Source organism: Hyaena hyaena, unplaced genomic scaffold, assembly GCF_003009895.1.
Source record: "Hyaena hyaena isolate Hyena2069 unplaced genomic scaffold, ASM300989v1 scaffold_321, whole genome shotgun sequence".
NCBI lineage: Eukaryota > Metazoa > Chordata > Mammalia > Carnivora > Hyaenidae > Hyaena > Hyaena hyaena.
In genome coordinates, this window is record NW_024080953.1 from 1,279,742 (window position 1) to 1,303,083 (window position 23,342).

Sequence of the window (23,342 nt, forward strand, 5' to 3'; positions counted from 1 at the left end):
ACCCCTCTCCGCCTTTGTTGCAGCTCCCCCCCGGACACCCCCCTCTCTGCCTCTGCCCCCACGTCCTGGGGGCGGAGTGGGAGAGGGGTTCGGGTGGCGCCCGGACGCACGCGGGCTCCCCGGAGCGAGGGGCGGGGAGGGCCGAGCGGAGCCGCGAGCCGCGGGGGCCGCTGCAGCAGAAGGGGAGGAGAATGGGGAGGAGCTGGGGGGCAGGCAGTCGGGGAAGGAGGGGTCTTAAGGGGCGGCGAGCGCAGGTCGGATTTCCTCCGAGGCTGCCGATCGGCGGAGCTCCCACCTTCCCTTAGAGCTCGCTGCAGCCGCCCTGCCCCGCGCCCTCCGGAGACCCGGACAGGACCATGGTGAGAGCTGGGCGCGCGGCGGGGCGCGGGGCGCGGTGGCCGGACCCCGCCGGGCGCCCGAGGGTGGACGGGCGGAGGGGGCGAGTCTGTGGGACCCGGCGAAGTTTCCGGGGTGGGCGCGGGGCCCGGCGCCTTCAGTCTCGCTCTTCTCTCTTGCACAGATGTGGACACGCTGGCTCGCGCTCGCGCTGGTGGCGGTCGCCTGGGTCCACGCCGAGGTGGGTGAGCGGCCGAGGAGGTCCGAACTCGGGCTGCGGGGCCGCTTGGTGTGCGCGCCGGGCGAGCGGGGAGTGCGTCCTGGGGATGTTCTCCCGGGCTGGGACTGGGAGTTTCCAGGCCTGGGGTGAGGGGGGCGCTCCGAGCAGAAATGCTACTTAGGAAACTTAAACCTCCAAATCAGGAAAAGTAGTTGGGCCGTAAGCGGGAGCCCCACCGCGGCTAATATGGAGGGAGAGTGGGGAGGGGGGGAGAGGACAAGCTGGGTGGATTGGGACGGAGGCGGCGACTAGAAAAGCAGCCGAGTTCAAAAAGGCGCCTTTGAGTTCTTTCCTTCAGTTAAGAGGAAATTGAGAATAGTTGGGGGCTTTTTGCTTCCAAGGCTGACTCCTCGGGGAAAGGGTCGGGGGGGAATCTCCAAAGATTCTTCTTTTAGGGCGGAGAGCTCTTTTTTTTTTCTTTTTTATAAAGCTTATGATTCCCAGCATTTTTTTTCTTTCTTTGTAAAGTTCTCTCCGATTTTGTGTTCATATCAGGGCTATATAACAGCCTTTAAAAATCTCAATTTTCCCTTAATCCAGCGTTGCGCAAGTGTAAGAGATCCATTGCTCTGCTCTTTGGGGACTCTGCGTTTCCAGTCAAAGTATTTCAGCACTTTTTTGGTAATGTTTTCCTTTCAACTCCAGTGACCTTCCTGAGACACTACAAACAAACCAACAAACCCTTCACTCAAAGCCCCTCCATTAACTCAAAGGTTTATGGACAGAAAATAAACAATTCCAAATTCCCTGGGCTCTAGTCTCTAGAACAGTGAGGTCAGAAACCAAACATTTGATAATTATGGCAGGAAATGTGGAAGGAATTAAAAAGCATGAGGGAGAAGAAATGGAATGTACATTACAAAAGAAATAGCTCCCTGGTGGGTGGTTATTCTCCCTCTTTGAATTTTTTTCTTCATATTACAGTTTAGCCCCACCCTTAGCATCATAGCTTGACTCTGCCCAGAAAAAAATCATAAAAGCATGCAAGGTCTTCATAATTTAAAAAAAAAATACACATACATTAAACTCTCACTTAATTCACTATAGGTTGCACTGGAAACACAAGCTATTTTTACTCAATGAAATAAAAAAAATAGCTCATATTTGCTGGATATCTACTTTGTGTTGTAATAAAACCCCATTTCAATGATGGGAAGACTGAGTCAGAGGTTACATAATTTATCCAGTGCCCTAAGCTGCTAAATGGTAGGGATAGGGATTTGAACCCAGATAGTCTGGCATCATACCCCAGGTTCTTAACCTCTGTCCCACAGAAGGAATTCCCATTTGGTGCACCTCTTACACAGCAGACATTGGGCTACATGCATCATTTCTTTTAAATCTTTCCCAACCTTATAAGGTCAGTTTTGTTAAACCCAGAGGAAGCAGGTTTGGGAGATTCGGTAACCTACTCAAGGTCGCATGGCTAGTTAGTTCTGAAGAAGGATCTAAATCCAGTTCCCTCAATGTTTGGGGGCCCATCTTGAATGCCAGATCTGCTTCTCATACATTTTGTCTTCCAGGATTTGATTTTGAGGGAGGTTCTGTCTTCACAGGCTGATTCAGCCCTAGCTAAGGAACACCCATCCCTGCTGTGGCCCTCAAAAGGCAGCTGCAGCCCAATGATGGATGAGGTGAATCCCTGGTTGGTTTTATGGCCAGGCTTAGAATTGCTGGCTAATGTGTGAAATCATTCAGTGAACTGGAATGCAGATGTGAGGTATGATGAGGCTGTTGGTTCCTGAACCACAAGGCTGAAGGCTGAAGGCTGAAGGCTGCGTGGCCCAAGGTCCAGGATCTATTCTAGGCAGCCTGTGCTACACCCCTCCCCCTCACCAGCATTGTAAGGCAAAGCTTTACTCTCATAGGAAGCTCCTCCAGTAGCAATTTCCTGCTTGAGGTGGGAGAGCAGAGAGTACTCCCCCCAAATTCCCAGCCAAAATCAAGAAGTGCTGAGGCATGAAAACCGAGAGAGTTGGTACAGAAAGTAGGCTGTGAACTCAACGTACCTGAGCAATGAGGAATAGGTATGATCCAGGTCGCATTTCATGGCTCCAGACTATTAAGGATTATCTTTTAATCAATCCAGTCTCTTGATGTCTGGCCTGAGTAACACATGGCAAGTTTTTAATCCATGTTTAATAATGATATACCTTTAATTATTAATGAAAAAGTAAATTAACCCTAGCAATTTATATATTATTTTAAGCATTTTACTGTGTGATTCTGCTTGCAGTTGATTTTTTTTCCTTGTTAGCTATAACAATATGTAGCAAACAGAGCCAAATTAATGATATTTACAGCCTTTGTTGACATGAATCCACTTTAGTAGACTTTAGGGCTAACATTGTACAAATATTGTTGAATTTTTTTTAAATGACATTTAGAAAATAAACTTAGTTTTCTTGGTACTTTTTGGTTTAATAAAAGCACAACTATTCAACTCAACATATTTTGTAAAAATGTGATTGTCTGACAAATCACGTTGCTATTAGAAGAAGCCAAGCCTTTGCAGTAGTAGACCTTCAGAACTAGACATGTCCCAAACTTGGGAAAAGGTGGTTGTCATCGTTATCAATGCCAGTCTGTAAATCCTGTTTGGCTAGCTTCAAGAAACTATTAACAAATCTCATTAAGGAAAGTGTTATATTTTGAATGTCTTCCATGGTCTCTTACTTACTTGGCACTGTTTTTTTTTTTGATTGCTTCCTCTCATTCTGACTTTCTCTTTGTCTTAATATTCTTATTCCTTTTAGCAGCCTCCCACAATATTCTGCCCCATCCACATAAGCTCACTTCTATGCCCCTTTATATTCTATGCTTGAGGGGATGGTGGGGAGTACTTCACAAGTCTGTTGGAGAATATATGTTAACATCTGTATAGATGAGGAATGGGGGGTCTCAGCAGCTTGAGGAAGTGCTTCAACTGACAATTACATAGCTACCCCTTTTTTAGATTCTGTTGAAAGGGGGCTGTGTGGGCTCATTCATTCTCCCTCACCCATCCCCCTCTCACTGAGAATTATAGCAGCTCAGAAAGGTGTTGATGGAGACTAGGAAAGTTTGACAATCCAGACATTAGAGCATGTGCCCTTGACTCTGAGTAGGTGGATCTGAGTCTACTCTAACAGGCAGGCTGGAGGGGGCCCTGTGGCCCAACTGCCAGCTTCTGAAAGACGGCCTTGGTGAGCACCTATGCATACCTCCACTTTCCCTTGGTGGTTTCTCTGCCTGCACTCTGATTGCCAGCGTTCTGGTCTATAAATTGATCATGATAAGTCACATGTACAGAGGACTGATTCACAAATCAGAATGCTCATTTCAGTTAGGAAAAACTTGACTCATGAATTGTGAGTACATCACTTAAGATAATAAGAAGAATAATAACAATTACACAGATAGATGAAAAGCCTATTAAGTTATTGACCCTCTGATTACAGATTTCTCATTTATACCCTATTATCAAAATGTAAGTGAATCAACCCACTAGGGGTTTTATTGGCTGATTGGGATCTCCTCTGAAATCCTTCAGAATTATCCTAATAGTGGATTTAGGGAGGCCTACAGTCTGACCTATATCCTCTCTGACTGCTTCTTGGAGCTGCAGCAGAACTACGATTTTAATATCCATCTTGCACATGAAGCACTAAAATAGTACCTTGTTTGTTTATCCATTGGCAAATAAACTATTTACTGTGATTCTAAAGACCTCTGTTAGAAATTAGAATGTTAAAACCTAGCAGGGACTCTGCTTAGCCAAAACAGATGGGCAAGCACCCTGCAAACTGAGGCCCTGGCCACTGAAAATGTCTTTAGAAGGAGGACATATTCAATTCCCATAGAAGTCTCTGGATTGGGTGATGGAAAGCAGGCATCCATTCCCAGGCTCAGAGGAGCTAATTGAGGAGGAGCTGTGAGGTAGAGATCAGGGGGCATGGGCTGCAGTGGATGTAATGTCCCAGTGAAGAAAATGAAGTCTTCAAAGTCAGCGAGTCAGAAAGATGTGTTTCTAGGAGAACACAGAGAGTAAAGGATGAATTGTAAATACCAACAGTCGCACATCATGAATTGAAAATGTCAGTATCGTTTTCCTACTCCTCTTCAAATAACTGAACATCGAGACAAAATTTCTAGCAGCCACAAATAGAGTTAACACAATGACACCAAATATTGTAGGGTTGAAGAAAACCTTACACTTAGATGGATTCATTTTGTAAAGCTAGGTGATTAATGTCATGTAGGTCAAATGCATAATTTTCTCTAAGGTGCCATCTTCTGGTTCCTGTAACTTTGTCGTAGGGGGTCTTCTCATAGGGGGGTTGAGTCATTGACAGCATGGGCCTTCTCTTCACAGGGCCCATCAGGTAGTATCCCCACAGGCTGAGCATGCCTACACACAGGGCAGAGTCATGCATGAAGTGCAAGACATCATCTCTGCCCTCATTACAATCTAATGATGGGCCAAAGCCTTAAACTGTGGCAGTTGTAATATTATTATAACTATATGATATAAACAAGTATCTGTACAATTATAATGATTGTTTTTATATTAACATAGGCTTCCCTTAATTTTAAGAATTTTTTTTTTACATTAGTACAATGCACAAATCTTTAACGTAGAGCTTGATGAACTCTTACATATGGATATAACCATATAGCCAGCGCCCAATTCAGGCTTATCGGGAGTTGGTGCAGAAAGGAGGGTATGAACTCCTGGTGTGTGGAAGTAGTTACAATGAAAAAAGTGAGGAGTAGATATGATCAGAGTTACATTTTATCACTCAAGGATCATCATCTAATTAGTGCATTCTCTTCATGTTTGGCCCTAGTAACATTTGGCAAGCTTTTAATTTATATTGTAACGATAACCCTTTAATAAGTAATGAAAAGGTAAATTAACCCTCTCCATATGATGGTTGCAATTTGGATCTTATTTTAAGTGTTTTAGCTTGTAGTTAACAGTGTTTATAGTAAAAAAAATTGTTTTTCTTGTTAACCACAAGGACATATAGCAAACACAGTTAAGTACAGTCTTTTTTGACATGAATCCATTTTAGCAGACTTTGGATCAGTTTGGGGGGAGCTGACTTGACTGTTTTGCAGATGGATATTCCAGGACTCAATAGTGTCTACACTGAGAAACTAAATCAAGGGAAGAAACTCAAATAGTTCTTTTTGATCACTTTGCCCTGGCTGTTATTACTTTCAAAGGGACTACATAAGATGTCTGTTACATTATTTGTGATGAGTAAAACTTAAAATTTACTACATATACAGCAATAGGGGAAGAGTTAAGAGTTAACAACAATATGTGCCACTAAAAGTTCTGTTTACAAAAATGTTTAAAGCTCTGGCAAATGATTATGATTCAATTTATAAAGCAGAACACCCTCCACTCTGTGTCTTATTCTCACAACTGTGTACAGATTTGTAGAGAAGTATAACAAAATCCTTTTTAAAAACTTTTTTTCAATGTTTTTATTTTATTTTTGAGAGGGAGAGAGAGAGAGAAAGCATGCGCGGGGGAGAGGCAGAGAGAGAGAGGGAAACACAGAACACAAAGCAGGATCCAGGCTCTGGGCTGTCAACACAGAGCCCAGTGGGCCTCAAACTCATGAACCATGAGATCATGACCTGAGCTGAAGTCAGATGCTCAACCGACTGAGCCACCCAGACACCCCAGGGAAGTGTAATGAAATCTTAAATTCCATCTTGAGGATTCTTGTGATCCCTTTACTTTTTTCAGGAGGAATTTACCATCCTAATATATGCTCTTTTATTTAAATAAAAAGTTAAGCTATTTTCTGATAAAATATGAAAATATAATATGCTCATAAAAGCTAAGTGAATATAGTAGAAGAGACAAGAGCAAAGAATAAAATTAACCATAATTCCACCACCTAAAGATAAATCAGCCCTTCATCCCTCCTTTCAGAGAAACTATCAAATTCAATCAACAGATGTATGTGGTGAGCCTACTAAACACTGTAGGCAATAAAAATAAGTATGAGATAACACTATGAGATAAACGGCATGCAGTGATGGCACAAGCATGGCATCCACACCACCACCACCACCCACTCTTTTCACCATGACAGACATTGCCAATCAATCATAGAATTCAGTCCTTGAGTCTGGAGGAGGTTTGAAAATCCTCAGCAATGTTCTAGGTAGCCACTAGCAATTAGTTTGCATGTGAGATAAAGATATTTGCCACTACTTCTGAAAAAGTCTATCCCATCTGACAAACACTGGTATATCTTTAAACAAAATTAAGGTGATTAAAAGACAGAGGTCGGGACTATGTGAAACAAAGACAACATGGGGTAATAGGTGGTATGACTAGGGTAGGGAATAGATGAAAATTTCATGTCAACACACACACACACACACACACACACACACACACACACACACGCACAGCCAGCGTTTTATTCCGGGCCCACGCTTTTAACTTCTTTAGACAAATTTGAACACCTTAAAGTGAGCCAAACCCTCTAATGTTGGCCATCAACAAGAATATGATAATGAGAATTTTCTTGGCTGTTCTGATGGAATAAACAGTTGTTCTTGCTGAGGCTCTCTAAGAGCTGCTGCTGTCATAGATAACAGCTCTGCATTAGCAGCCATCTGGCAGTAACTTGCTAATAGAAAGCTCTTTGGGTAGTTGGAGTACAAAATATATCCTATAAATCTGCATTTTCTGCTGTGGTTGGAGGATTTCAATGAAATCTCTTCACAGACTTTTTATGTGCTCATTTGGAAGCCATTACCAATAAGCCATTCCCAGGATTAAGTCTGAATTTATGACCCTTCAAATGTTCCCTGAATAATCCTGGACACTATTTTTGACCAGCTAAACTGTTACCAAAACAAGTTATGTGACATATGGCAAAAACCATGACATGTTGCAGGCCCAGGTTTATACATATGTGTGTCATGGGATATTGGCTTAAATTGATAGAAGGAAGCTGCCTCTTTGTCTTTACTTTTTATCTTGTTCAAGACTTGAAATTTTTGTGTCTGAGGCAAAATTTGTCTTTTCCTCACAGTCTTTTATTCTGCCCCTCAGTGATAGTAAATGAGTATAATTTATTGATCTACAGAAGTTCCAGACATTATGCCAATCCCTTTGCACATATGCTGCTATTCAGAATAGTGTGGAACTAAAAGGCAATACCAGGAGGTCCCTCTTTTGAAGGAGTCATTGCCACCATATCGCCTGTGCAGTTCAAATGGACCTGGCCAAATTTGGGGGGCCAGAGATTTCACAGAAATTACCACTCCCTTCCGCACTTCTTGCCGCTGGTTCAGAAAACCCCAAAATGCATCATAGGGATGGATGCCTTCTCAGAACTTGAGAGGCTTCGTTTGGGTTGCTGGGGCCATTTTGAGCCTGTCTGCCTTGACCACTCGACCAGCCTGTCCAGTAGGTGGCAGCTTTTTTGTGGAAATTGTGTCTTTTTTTTTGGAGTGCTGATGCTTTTCCTTATTTCCCATATTCATGTCACTCAAACCTTCCACTGAGTTCCTTCATTTTCTTCTCTTGTTCGTCATATCTGGGTGTTACCAAGTCTTATCTTTTACACAGACGCTGTTACAGCACCTTCTCATTATTAAGAAAGACATTATAAAATAATGAGAGTCCTTGACTTCAAATTCCTGCTCTATCTCTTTCTTGATGATGTTAACTTTTTTAAGCCACCTACTATTTCTGATTTGCAGCTTCAGTTAAGAGCAAGGGCTTTGGGTAACGAGCTAGGTTTGAATTCTGCCCTTGTCTAGTTTTGAGGCCTTATGCAAGTAAATTAACCACCCTGAGCTCATTTTCCTCACCTGTAAAATGGGAATAATGGCCATCTCTCTGTCTGTCTATCCAATGGAAAAATGGAAAAGGTTTCCTCTACTCATGGAATGTAGTCAACACGAAACACAATAACATGCCCTTTAGCAGCCCCTACTAGGCACTGAGAAAGAATGTTTTTGACTCTAATGATTTCAACAAGAGAATTCTCAACTTACATACTAACGTCTACTAGGCGTTGTGTATATTTATACAACCTGTGTGCTGGCTCAGGCTGTTAGTGTATTTATCCTTGAGAGGAGGTATAGCATAATGGTTAAGTGCTAAGACCTTGAAGCTAGATTATCCAAATTTAAATCCTAGTACTACCCTTACTAGCGGTTTGATCTTGGGAAACTTACCTAACCTCTCTGGGCCTGTATCTTCGTCTATAAAATGGGCTTACTAAAGACTATTTACTCCATAGGTTAGTTATGAGAATTGAATAAGCTATTACATATAAAGCAGTTAGCAGAGTGGCTCAGCACAGAGAGTACAGTGTTAGCTATTATTATCATTCTAGTGGCATCTATTTATTGGAAGAACTCCAAAACCCATGGGGTGTGGGTGTGGGTATGTGCATGCATGCCCATGGCTTACAGAACTCACCTAGCCTCTTTTACTCTACAGAGATTAAAGATCACCTTTTTTTTTTTTTTTTTCCCCCTTAAAGACAGCTAGTGGGGGCACCTGGATGGCTTGAGTGTCCAACTCTTGATTTTAGTTCAGGTCATGATCTCATAGTCTTGAGATCACACCTCACTTAGGAGTCCACGCTGAATGTGGAGACTGCTTGGGATTCTTTTTCCATCTCCCTCTCTGTTCTTCTGCGTGCGCTCTCTCTCTCTCTCTCTCTCTCTATATGTGTGTGTGTGTGCCTGTGTGTGTGTGTTTGTGTGTGTGTCAAAGAAAAAAAAAGACAACTAGGCTATGGGTATTTATTTCAGTGGATGCTTTAACACTCGGAATTCGTATCAGAACTCTTGCTTCTACTGAGCCAATCTTGCTTTCATACTTGTAGATATGTTTGTTTTGTGAAGTCACAACCCTATCATTTCTGCAGGAAGAGAATTAGGTATTTGTTGAGCCCCTCCTGTGCACAGGCAGTGGGCTTTGCAAACCAGCATAAGTTCTCCCTAAAGATAGTGAATGAGGGAGAAAACCAGAAAGGAAAAAGACGGAGAAGAACAAAGAAAAGAGGGTATAAAGCTCTTGAAGGGGCACCTGGGTGGCTCAGTAGGTTAAGCCTCTGACCAGCTCAGGTCATGAACTCATGGTTTGTGGGTTCAAGCCTTGCATCCGGCTCTGTGCTGACAGCTTGGAGCCTGGAGGCTGCTTCAGATTCTGTGTCTTCCTCTCTCTCTGCTCCTTTCCTGCTCACTCACTCACACTCTCTCTCAAAAATAAATAAACATTAGCAACATGGATGGACCTTGAGGGTGTTATGCTGAGTGAAATAAGTCAGGCAGAGAAGGACAAATATCATGTTTGCACGTATAGGAGGATTAGGAGGAACTTAACTGAGGAATGAGGGGTAGAAGAAGGGGGGAAATGGTGGGGGAAAAGGAGAGAGGCAAACCATGAGAGACTCTTGAATGCTGACAAAAACTGAGGACTGATGGATGTGGGGGGGAGGGGGGATGGGCATGGAGGAGGACACTTGTGGGGATGAGCACTGGGTGTTATGTGGAAACTAATTTAACAATAAACTATTTGTAAAAAAATTAAAATAAATAAATAAATAAACATTAAAAATTTTTAATTAAAAGCTCTTGGAATTATTCCACATTCCGTTTTTCTCTCCCCTGTGTTCCTCCTTCTTAGATATGGAGGTGGCCACTGGATAGCTTGGGTTTGTTAGTGGGATGGTCATTTTTGTATATTCTTGCTGTCATCTCCATAACATGCCTGTTACCTGGCCATAAATTATAAATATGGGGTTTGGAACATACGATCACACAAAGGAATAGAACCCTTTGCTTTCGCTGTTTGAAAAGTAAAGACCTACTCTCAAGGACTGGGTAAGGAAGTATTCCGGAGCAGGCTGGGATTTGTCCCTCTGGGAACCAAGGCAACGTTCTGGGTGTTTTGCATACAACCCTTGAGTCCTCTGCTGGGCACTGCTGTGTCTGGCAGCCAGCCCTGACTGCAGCCTCCCTGGGCCATGATCCCAAGCCCCAGAGCTGGGTCTTTATTGCTCCCTGGGTTGCTCTTTGCTCTCCTCTTCATCGTTCCCTTCTACCTTCTGGTCTCTCTCAGCTTCCTCCTGCACCATTGCAGAGGGGCCATCCTGGAGTGTTCGGGCCACCTTCCAAGCTGCCAAACTCCCCACAGACCACCAGGTTCACATTTTATGTAGAGAAAAAGCTGCACAAAGTTTTCATGCAGTATTTTGCTTCACCCATGTGGGACCAAGTAAAATTTCACCAAGTTAACTCAAGGAACGAAAGTAAGAAGTATCACAAACTTATTGTCTGTCAGGCACTAAGTTAGTGCTGGTGATGAAGACATAGACCCTGTTCCAAAGGGGCCTGCCGTGCAGTGGGGGAGGCAGACAGGAGCAGAGGCTCAGAGTGAGCCAGTGTGTAAGTACCAGAACGGGCCTGAAAACCTACCCAGGCACTGGGGGGTCTGGGAAGGCCTCCACAGTCTGCGCCCTGAAAAGTGAGTAATAGCCAGACAACAGCAGGAGGAGAAGACAAGAACTTTATCTTCTTTAATTCTCACAACCTGATAAGAAGTTTTTACAATCTTCATTTTAGCAGCGAAGAACCGTAGCTGAGAGAATTCAGTTACTCAAAATCAGCTACCTAGTGAATAGTAAAGCCTGGATACAACCAGGACCTCAGCTCTCAAGCAAATGCTGTGTGTTTGAGGCCCATTATGTGTTTTATTTCTGAAAGTGACTTTGAAAACAACCCAAAAAAAAGACCAGGCCTAGTCATTTTGGCCACATAGCTAGGCGTCTGATCTCAACTTGGTTTGGGTTCAGCTGTTTCTCTGACATTACAGTACTTGCAGCTTTGTGTACAGTGACTCAGGAGATGCTTTAAGGCAGTTTTTGTTTGTCCTTCAGATGATGCATTCAGATGTTCCACACTGAGTAAAACCAGATTGGAAGACAGCTCTAAAACTCCAGCTGAGTTGCTGTGTATGGTTGTTCAGCCTGTCTACTGTACCAGTGTAGCTGGCCCGGGGGACAAGTGGGGCTGACTCCGTCCTGCACTCAGTGAGCCCTGGCATGGAGCTTGTCTGTCCAACTAGAAGAAGGGCACCTTCTTTCTAACTGAGACTCAGAGTTCCCCAAACCCAACATTTTCTCTCAGATATGTGATGCTTATTGGACCATGGTGGCCATTTCTCCGTCTGTACTTTTGTACATTGATATCATTCAGAGTCTTCTAAAATTTTCATAACAGGCCTCCATCAAAAGCCAGTTCTGTATTTTTGTGGGCTTTCCTCATGGACTTGGCTAATACAAATGGAAATTTTAAAAATCTGTTCTTTTGCACCCACAAATGTGCTACGTTGGGCTATTGCCCAACTCCAGCTAGTTTGGGAACTATGATTCCCCGGGAATTAGAAAAAGCATTCCTAGCTTCTCCATGATTGCTGGATTAGCACAACTTTCCTCAGCCCACAGCTGAATTCCAGCCCCGAGGAAGAAATGTCTTAGACTGAGTGAACTCCCAGCCTGGAGCCTGTCAGAGGCGGCGTCATGTGTTTGCATTAGCTGAACAAAAAGCAAGCAGGCTTTCCGGCCTCGCTCCCCCTCCTCCCGCACCCCCCTCTGGAGGGGCCAGTTAAAGTCTAGACAGTGTCTGCTTGGCACTATGCCTTTTTAGCACAATCTGCACGGTTCTGCAGCTCTCACTTGGGTTGCCTCTCCTCACTCACTTCCCCAGTTTTCTTAGTTGGCCTCAAACTGTCTCGGGCAGACTGGCGTGAGCCGCACACATAAGAAGCAGGTGAGTGAATTTATGAGACTGTCAGGTTTCAGCTGTCTCGAGAGGTTCGCAGTTGAGGAAATACCAGCAGTGCTGGCTGAAGCTGTAACTGAGCTTCCAGAGATCCCTGATGTGAGCTGGCTTCAAACAAGCCTCCACTTCTTGAAGGCCGGAGATGGGCTGGAGTGAACAACCCACGACAGACAGTGCCACCCAGGTTGTGAGCCTCTTGCCTTCCACTGGTAGCATGAACTTGGGCAAGTCACCAGACCTCCTCATCTTGAAAATATGGGGGTTAGAGCAGATGAGCTCTGGAACCCAGCCCAGAAATCCTATCCAGAGGAAAGGAGGCAGCCATGTTAGGTTGGATTGTCAAAATATTCTTAATGGAGTTAGGGTATTTGGTTAGCTCTTGTCTTAATTGATGACACCGAGGAGGAGCAGTCTGAAAAGAGAAGCTGGCTCAGGAATGGGAAGAGAGTGACTGAAAGCAGTCAGCATTTTGCGTGTCTCACTGCCTCTGCGTACACTGAGTGCAGTATAAATAGTTCAGCATGTGGCACCCGAACCGTCTGCATGCCCAGGAATCCTGAATGCTCTTTACTCTATAGAAAGGAGCCACTTGATTTTCCACTTCAGAAACAGCTGCTCAGCAACACTGGGCAAGAAATGAAGGATGCTGGGTCTCTTTGGGGTTGAGAGAATTGTTTAAAGGAAGACAACCCAGATTTCTAAAGTATGCAACTTGAGCTTTTATTGTACTGATTAAAAAAAAAAAGACAAAACTTTCTTCTGACCTTTGTAAATATAAATTAAAATATAAATTAAACATAATGATGCAGGGGCACCTGGGTGGTTCAGTTTGGTTTAAGTGTCTGACTCTTGATTTCTGCTCAGGTCATGATCTCATGGTTGTGAGATTGAGCCCCATGTCAGTCTCTGTCGCAGTGAATGTGGAGCCTGCTTAAGACTCACTCTCTCTCTCTGTCTCTCTCTCTCTCTCTCTCTCCCCCTCCCCCTCTCTCCCCCCCGCCCCTTCCCCACTTGTGTGCATTCTCTCTCTCTCTAAAATTAAAATAATAATGATGATGCAGTATTTTAATGGCTTATAAAAACAATTGTCTGAAAATGCTGTGTGGACCCTCATTTTGTTTTCTGGGTCACGATGCTACCTGGTCCATGACCAGGATCCTGGGTTTCCTGAAAAGGTATTGATGAAATTGCTGCCCTGGCCCCCATGCCTTTCTCCACATCAGTTCAGGGCTGTTATAGCTGAGGCCACTGCTCTTTGGCCTTGACTTCAGCAGTTAAATCAAGTGACTTGCAAGGATGAACTCAGTAAGGAAACAGAGGCCAACACAGATGTTTTAGTTCTACTTCTTGGTACCTAAATTGCACTCCATTTCCTAAATCCCACTAGCTAAGCCCAGTATGCTACATTGTACCCACTGTTAGTCCTGCATGGGGGGTGGGGGAGGGTGCCCAATGTTGCCTGTGGTTTTCCTAATAAGTCTACTTGTACACAAGTGTCAGAATTGAATTAAAATTGTCTGTGCCCCAGAATAGACTGTATACACAGACACACACATAAATTTTGCTACTTAATTGACATTACTTGAGTTAGATTTCAGTACTTGGAGAGTATGACTGTCTACCTATAGCTCAAATACACTTCCCTCACAAAAAAACTCCAAATTTCTATTGGAACTAATGAAGAGAAGCATATATGTTATTAAATTCCCTTAATGTGACTGTTTTGTTTAGTTTTTGACCACTGTTATACTGTCTGGATTCCTTTCTGAGCCAGGGCAAATAGGAAATAGTGATGAGGAGGCTTATTTTTGTGGCTGTAAAGCTTGCTTGTTAATGAGCATTAACTTAATCAATGCATATAATTCATTTGTTCCTTCATTCATTTCCTACCTCATTCAAAACCTAAGAGGTATGTTTTTCCTTTCAAATCCCGTAGCTAACATGTTCTGCTATTTTCTGTCAGCATTAGGCCATCTGTTTTCAGTTCTGGAGAAGGACCCAAGTTTGTGGCATATTTGCAACAGAGAAAAACAAAATGGATAAAGAACTCAAAGAGAAAAATTTCTAGTGATTCTCACTAGGATACTTGTCTCATCTAAACTTTAGTAAGAAATTGATGTGTAGAGTTTCTGTTAGAGCAGCTAAAAGCTATTAAACTGAGCACAGACTCAGACATACCTGAGTTTCCTTCATGGCCAAGGTCCCTATCAGCAAGACCCAGATAGGGTTTCTGGGATGGCCTGCCTCAGCTCACAAAAGCCTGCTTTGGGGTGCAGACAGGTGTCACAAATGCTCAGTATTCTTATTTGACTCCTCCAAGGGTGTTCTTATCCTCGGGTCTTCACTATATGCCAAAATTACGATACTAAAATTGGTTGGGGACAGACTGAGGTCTGTGTCAGAAGCAGGAAAATTCAACTGACTTCTTTTCCCTTAGACTCTTAAGAATCTTTTAGGAGTGTGCCCATTTGTGCTTTGTTCCCACACCCCTCCTCTAGTCTTCTGTCCTTGGCATTTTCTATTTCTTTTCTTATCCTGTGTGGCCTTGGCCTAGCCAACAGCCACATGCAGAGAAGCAGACTTCCTGGTTTAGCTATTTATTTTTGGGGTAAAGCTTTCTACTTTATGCATTAATTGGTGTGTGTATCGTGTTCAACAGAAGAGTAATTTTCTGCATGGCACTAAGGGCTGGCTAATGATCAAAGAAAACCCCAGAACAAAAACACCTACTTCAGGCGTGAGTTCACTAGAGGTTTCTCAATTTCCTTTCTTGGGATGGGACTAGAAAGGAGAATGGGGTTAGGAAGTATTTTGAGTAAAGAGGCCAGACATTGAAGTCTTTGCTGAATGTTCGGTATATTCAGTATTCATTGCAGACTTTCTTTCTTTCTTCCTTTCTTCCTTCTTTTCTTTCTTTCTTTCTTTCTTTCTTTCTTTCTTTCTTTCTTTCTTTCATAATGAACACCAATCCTTCTTTTTTTTTTTAAATGTTTATTTATTTCTCTTGAGAGAGAGAGAGAGCATGAGAGAGCATGAGCAAGGGGAGGGGCAGAGAGAAGGAGAGAGAATCCAAAGCAGGCTCCATGTTGTCAGCACAGAGCCTAATGTGCAGGGCTCCATTTCACAAATCATGAGATCATGACCTGAACCAAAATCAAGAGTCAGATGCTTAACTGAGCCACCCAGGTACCCCTAGACTTATTTCTTAATAAATTGCCTAAACTACTTGGGGGCCATATTGTTTAAAGGACACTTACCAAGTTAATAGCTTTATCGTATTGCTGCATGAGGAAATACAATGAATGATCACTGATGATCTATGCAATCAGAGAAGATATGTCTGCTCTTGCTAAGTGAACATATGGTCTATAAGCAAAACTCACAAGAACGAGTGATAATGTAAAAGCTATAAATTAAAATGGCACCTGTATATAGTGTGTATAATAAGAGTGATAATGATATAAAGTACCTTACACAAGGTAAAGTGCTCAGTAAATAGTAGCTGTTATTCTTGATGTTTTTGCTTGAATTCAGAGGCACAGTAAAACTGCAGGGAGGGACATATAGATTCTAGACCCATGTTTCTCAAACTGTATTGAGTGATGTTAAATTTTGTGCTAGGTTAAGTGGTTCTTTAGTTGAAGAATGTTTTAGAACCTTACGATGTTCATGTGCATTATTTATTTTCTTTTCTAGTAGGAAGGTATTATAAGCAGTGTTTCCCAGATATTTTCACCATTAAACACCATTTCCAGTATTCCATAAACATTTCAATGCCGCGTTCCATGGAACAGTTTGGAAACATGGGTCAGTTCTGAACAGATTTTCCTAAGCAGAGTCCTTTTAAACCTGATCCCAGGTCTTAATGGGTCCTAAGGAACTACTTCTGTAACCAATGCAGTTTCACTGAGAAGGCATGGGACCTATCTGGAGCCCAGGGCCAGTCCGAGGGAAGATCCTTCTGGGAGTGACTCCATACTGGACTACTGGTATGGCCATGTCCATATCCATCTAGAACTGGCTGGGGTATTTTTTGGTTATCAACTCAAAGTACCCAGGAGTCTTCTTCTGGAGTTTTCACTTTTCCTATCCATTCCCAGTCCATCAGCAAGTCCTGCTGGCTCTACTGTCAGAATATATTACCTCTCCTTTGACTGTTCTCAGTCTCCATTGCCACCATCCTAGTCCAAGCCACCATCATTTTGCACCTGGACTATTGCAGTAGCCTCTTAGCTGCTCACCCCTTTTTCCTTCTTGCCTCTCTCCATCTGATCTACTTCTCTACATAGCAACCTGGGTATCTTTGTAAAACATATATCTTTTTTTTAAATTTTTAACGTTTTTATTTATTTGTTGAGAGAGAGAGACAGCGTGAGCAGGGGAGGGTCAGAGAGAGAGGGAGATACAGAATCTGAAGCAGGCTCCAGGCTCTGAGGTATCCATCAGGTCAGAGCCTGACGCAGGGCTCGAACCCTCTAACTGTGAAATCATGACCTGAGCTGAAGTCGGCACTTAACCGACTGAGCCACCCATGTGCCCCCTGTAAAACACATATCTGATCACATCACTCTCCTATGTAAAACCCTCTAGTGTTCCCCATTTCATTAAGAATAAAATACCAAGTTCTTATTAGTGTGTACAAGGTTGTACATGCTCCATGTTGTGCCTGCTTTTCCCACCTAACCTCTTACCGCTTTCCCTGCTAGACACTAGGTTTCAGCCACACTGGGCTTTTACTGTTCCAGGAATATAACAACCTTTGTACTTTTTCTTCCTACTGTCTGAACAGCTCCTTTCATTCTTAGGTTTCAGCTCGAGAGAGCATTCCCTCAGTCTAAGTGGTGTCCCCTCTCCTAGATGTCTCTGTCAAACATATTCTATGTTCTAAACATTCATCACAATCTGAAATGATTGTTCATGGTGTTTATTTTCACTCTCCTCTCTCTAGAATATGTACTTCAAGATGTAGTCCTTTTCTGTCTTATTTACCAATGAATCCTAAGCATCTAAAACTAAACTTAGCATATACTAGGTGCTCAGTAAATATTTGCTGAATTGATCCACTGGTCAAATGCATTAATTAATGAATCCAAATGCTTCCTATGTAATATGAGGAGATGCATAGTATCCTGCCTGTAATTTTTGATCTGTGTGTCAGATTCTGTAAGTATTTGTGCACCTGGAAAGATGATTGATAGCATTTGCCCATCAACACTTTGCTTAACCTTGGACATGGTAGTAATGCTGGGCTTGCTTAGTCTGACACTTGGATTCTGATTCTCTCAGCTCCAGGTGAATTTGGAATGTAAGCAGAGGCTTACTGAATAGTAAATATTTTTATTCTTTCCTTCCATGATCAGCAATTCTGATCTAACTGGGCATCGTTCCCAGAATAAACTAATATCCCAAAAAATATAAAATAAAGCATTAAATTAAATTATGTTGTTGGTGGTTCTTTGCCCCAAAGCCTCTGGCCACTTTGCTTTCTGACCTCACCATTTGCTGAGACCTTTATTTTTTGGGATCCTTTCTGCTCTTGCTCTGTCTCCTGTTCATTTGAATGACAACTGTGATGTCCCCAGTACTGGCAAAACAGTATCACTGGCTTTGCACATTAGATCTCAGAGGATCTTTAATCCAGGGGAAGACCTACCAAGGGCAAGTGATCATCAGCAGATTGGGTCTTAGGTAGGGAGCAGACACCCCTACGTACCTACACCTTATTCTCTAATCCCTTGCTTTTGACCCATAGACCAGTTTCTTGACTTCCAGAGTATGTTGCACCACTTTTCAGTGCAGTCAGGGTAACCAAAAGCAGTTAAAAAGTGTGCCATTTCTCTGGTGTATAATCAGTTAAAAATGAAGAACAGAGCTTTGAGAACTAAACTGCTACATAATAGTGTTTTTACTGCAAATGGTAATCCATCTGTAGCAACTAAGCTACTAGGTTTTAGTGTAGAGTTTCTAATATGGCCCTTGGGGGAACACAAATTGAACAGAAAAGGAGGTCTTTGTGCATTGTCGGTACAGTTTGAAGGTCTCACAGGATTTTAATCTTTGCAAAAATAGGGAGCTTTGCTAGTGGAGTCAAATACCTGGCAGTCTCTCATTGGTGGGCCCCCTGATTCAGATAAGGCTTGATTGGCCTGTACAAGTAGATTTTACAACTCCTTCCCCCCAGCTGTGACTTCCCAGCTGCTCCAGGGAAAGAATGCAAGGCAGGAATGTCTCAAGAAGAATAGAATGTGCATATTTTCATTGACTTTAATCTCCAGGCACTAAAATTGTGTGTGTGTGTGTGTGTGTGTGTGTGTGTGTGTGTGTGTGTGTGTAAGTATAATATTATTGAAAGTTGGCAGCCAGAGAGTGTAGCAGTTGAGCCAAAAAACTAAAAAGAAAAAAAAAAAGCTTTGAGAAACATCCACTACATTTCCAAACTTATCCATGAACTTTTATGCAAAAATAAAAGAAAAAGAAAAAAAAGTAAGTATTAAGAGAAGTTTCAAAATACAAAGCCATACAAAGTACTAAAGGAAGTGGCACACACTTTATTTTATAAAGGAGACGGGAAGGGTTGAGTGACTCGTCCATAGGCATTAAAAGCAGAGTCAGTTAAGCTTAAGTGGCCACGACGCCTGCCTGTTTTCAAAGTACTGGCTGTTCACTACCTTAATGTCCTGGTCCCAGATGCAGCCCAGCTTGCTGCCTTACCCAGGTGTGCAAATATCCACTGACTTCAATGATATACACCACTTACAAGACATTCCTATTTAGAGTCTTATTACTCTTTCTACCTAACTCTCCTTCTCAATTCAGCCTTCAGTAATATGTCAGCACTCGAAACTTATTAGAGCCGGGTTGACCAGTAGGAAAAGCCACCAGCCACAAGTAGATGTTGTTCTCCTGCAGTGTGGCTAGTCCCATTAAGATGTACTGTAAGTATAAAATGCATGCCAGGCATCGAAGACTTCATATGAAATAAACCATGTAAAACATCTCACTAATTGGGTACATGCTAAAATGGCAATATTTTGCCTAAATTGGCTTTAGTGAAACAAATTATTAAAATATTGTTCCTCTGACTTTCTAAAAGTTTGCTAGGAATTTGTAAATCCTCTATAAGACTAATATTATAGTTCTTTGGACAGTGCTGCTTTAGACACTTGTCACTTAACCATATGTCACATTTAGCTACACCTTGCCTGGAGTTGTTCCTTATTAGATTGCGTTGTTATTTAAAATTCCATATATTTGCACCCCATCTCCTCATCTGAACTGTCAGCAGCTTAGGAACGTGGGCTGTGCTAACATGTGGCTTTCTCAGGGACATGCGGCTTTCTTCCTTGAGTCCCCAGCGTCCAACTTGATGTTTGGTATTTTGTGGCTTGATTACTTGCTTGGTTTTGTCCAATTCCACTTTGGACAATGCTAAGGAAATACAGATTAACTTGTGTTTGCAGTGTTGCTTGTTTTCAAAGGGACTGATTTCATGTAGTTCTTAATTTGTTCCAGAAAGGTTAATATTGCTCTAAACTGGACTATTAAAATCCAGGGAACCTGCAGTGGATGCCACAACTTCCCGGCACACATGCCCAGCAGAGAGCAGTGGTGTTAATTGATGATTACAGGTAGTAAGGAACCCCTATTGCTACCCAAAAATCTTGGGAAGCTCTACAGTAAGCGTAGAGACTTGCACCCTACTATCTAGGACCTGTCTGTATTTAGGTGCAGGCAAATAAGACGAGGTAGCCCCAGTGGCTCCCAGCCTTGAGCCACAATTGAGAGAAGAGGACCATTACTAGTCACAGTTGTCATGTGCCAGGAACTTTTATAAAATGGCTGTGATTCCCAAAGTCCCTGAGAAACTACTAGGAGATGCACCCTGGGTGGGCCTTACCCTCTAAACATTCCACAGTTTTGTAACTGAGCTTTTGCTGAACCACAGTCTCATAATTTCTGGGCTGGCTGTATTATGCCTAAAATATAGTCATTTCTGCTCATTCCCTGGGAGAGTCTAAGCTTTTCCTGGGTTTTGTGACCACAGAATCCTGAGCCACTATTTTTGGTTGTTGTTAAAGAATGTGTAAGAATGCACACCTGGAAACCTCCCCTCTTCAGGGGGAGATTTATGAGGTCTCTTTACTATGGAATGATCCCACTCTCTTGACCACATTATTGCCATAAATCCATAGAGAATCATCTCTCTTCAGCAACACTGTGTGAAATGAATGTTTCTCTCTTAGAGAAGCAGTTGGAAGGATTTGTAATGACCAGGATTTTGAAGGAAAGTGGTCCCATCTGCCCAGGTACCCCAGCTTTGCAGAGCAGAACCCAAGAACATCCCCATATGGCAGTTGAATCAAGGGAGATTAAGGGAGATGAGGCAGCTCATGCCCAGAGTACTACTTTCTTTGAGTTTCTCACCTTTCCTAGGTTATGTCCAAGGAAAATCAAGTCCCCAGATCTGTGGCTGGACTTCTGGGGGCTCATAGACACCAGGTTAGAATTTCCACTCCGTAAAATAAAACTAGTAATTATTCCCTTAGGTAGCCTGTTTATTAAGATGACCAGATGTCACAGTTTATGCCTATTGTCCAAGTATGTCTATTTTAAAGGTCCCCTTTTGCTTTCAAAAATGTTCCAGTTTGGCTGATAAAATGTATGGTTGCCCTACTAAGAGCAGACATTCCCCCCGCTCAAGCTCACACACCCCTGCTTATCCTGTGGTACCCACCCAGCATCCACCTCATGCAGGAGCTGGGGTCCATAGTGATATGTAAAGTGAGTGTGCAGCTTCCCCTGCTGATCCCCATACTAAGATCTAGAAGTCCCCTGGGGCCGGAGACTGCCCAAAGAACAATGTTACCTGTACACATTGTCCCTAGAATCGCCTTCTCCTTAATTCCTTCCTTCTGATGCCATCTGAAGGGAGCACCTCATATGCATTTGGAATGGCTCTAGGTGTATATCTGGGTCGTAGAAAGTGGGGACGAGGATGAATTGGATGGGGCGGGTCCTTGAGGGTAGGATTGGGCAAAGGGGAGGAACAAAGTCTGCCCATAGAGCCTGAGGATGATGACCACCACCTGCCTCCAGCATTTCCTTGGAAGACTGTATTCCTCGGACTCCAGGTTCTCCTGGCCGACAGTTGCCATGGCAACACAGTGTCTTAAGAACTTCTAATTACATCTGTCTGCTTCTCCTTGAGCCATACTGAGCCACACATATGGTGGCTTCATTTAGTGTGGAGTTTCTTGCTGGGTTTTAACCCCTTATGCATTCCACAGGCTGGAGAATAATTGCCGGGATGCTGGAAACATGACAGCTGTTTTGCAGCCACACTGCCCCCAGAGTCCCAGGGCTTTGTCTGTGTTTTTAAAGTAGAAACTCACACTGTTGTGCTCCGCTGGGTCTCTGGGTCTCTCTGCTCCATTTTGTTCCAGTCTACCCTAACTTCCCTGCTATCTTCCCTCTTGCCCCCTCCGTCTGTCAAATGGTCTAAGCTCTTGGTTGGACATCACAGTTTCTTTTAAGATGGCCCGCACCTTGGGAGATAAAACACGGGGGCACAGCAATGGCCTAGCCCTTCCCTGGCAACTCACATTTCAGTGTATTCCAGTCCACTGTAAGGTCAGCCTTGTAGATGAGCCACATGGGAATGGTTGGAGACCCCCAGAACATGCTGGCACATGGGAGAGGGGTAGAATGAGGCAACTTATTCTTTCTCATGTTTAGAGAGGCTGACCATCTACCTTCTACCTCATATGACAATGTAGGAGCAGGGTTCCCGAGAAGAGTGAACATAAAACAGCTGCCTTGCGTCATAGGCCCATTTTCACAATTTCTCTTGGCCTGTCACGCTTATCTTTGTTTCTGCTTCTCCCTTGTGTAGGTCATCAAGGTGTGAGGCTGCTCTGTGATGACCCCCACCTTACACTCTGAAGTCCCACACAATTTTGGCTTCCCACGAGGTATACTACATCGCCTCATTGCCTCCTCTTCCACCGTTCTTCCCCAACTACATTGTCATTCCCTCAGCATGTCTGCTGGATTATACATTAATTACGGACAAAGGAAATGACTGAAAGTCGTTTCAGTCCCCCATTGCTCTCCTGTTCACCTCACCAATGCACACACACACACATACAACCCAATGTCTAAGGGGTCTAAGACCATCTCATTAGGAATGCCAGCCTGAATATTTTTGGCCAGGTGCAGAAGGGTGGCGTTTGTAGGCTATTTCCCCAAAAAACCTGATCTTGAAAGCGGGCAGCCCCAAGGAGAGGAATTTGCCCAGGGGCTTTCGGTCCCTGCTCTAGGGCCTTAGGGCTGTGTGGCTCAGTCACCCTTTGATACTTTCAACAAGGTCAGTTGAGTGGCACAGGGCACTATGCCAGGACCTGCGAGAGACTTTAAAACCAAAGCCTTGTCGTCTAGGAACCCCTAGTTCAGCTGGGAAGCCAAACTATGCATAATCAGTTACATTTTCTAAAAAGTGATCAAAATGAGTTCAGAGATGGACAGAGCAATTCATACCAGTCAAAAGGGATAGGTCGCTGAAGATGGAGTTGTGGAACTTGAGCTGATCCTTGAAGGACAGGAAGAATTTGTGTAATTCAGACAATCAATCAGACTTCCCAGATGGTGACATTATTTTTTTAGCTGGTCTTGTGGGACATTCCCTGCCCATTTGAAGGTTAAAGAAGCATCTGATAATACCTCATGGTGCTGACATTTTCAAAGGATAATGAGTTTTCCTTTCAAACTGTAGGACCTCAGGTGCCCTGTACCCTTTAGTTTAGTCTGCTGCTGTTACCTGCTCTACTCACAGATAACCTCCTAAAGCTCCCTGTAGCCAGAGGACTTTAGAAGTGAGGGTTACTGGAGGTGAGGAGGTCAAGGA

The 23,342-nt window shown here is 43.3% G+C and overlaps 1 protein-coding gene across 1 annotated transcript in view; it reads left to right on the forward strand.

Moving 5' to 3' along the window:
* The first annotated feature begins 247 nt into the window (after positions 1–247).
* The window catches only part of FSTL1 (follistatin like 1), a 53,339-nt gene continuing 30,244 nt past the window's right edge, over positions 248–23,342 (forward strand). Inside the window, exons 1-2 of the mRNA XM_039248906.1 lie at positions 248–359; positions 521–577. Of these exons, the coding sequence (XP_039104837.1) occupies positions 357–359; positions 521–577 (60 nt within the window). The 5' untranslated portion in view covers positions 248–356. The remainder of the gene's footprint in view (positions 360–520; positions 578–23,342) is intronic.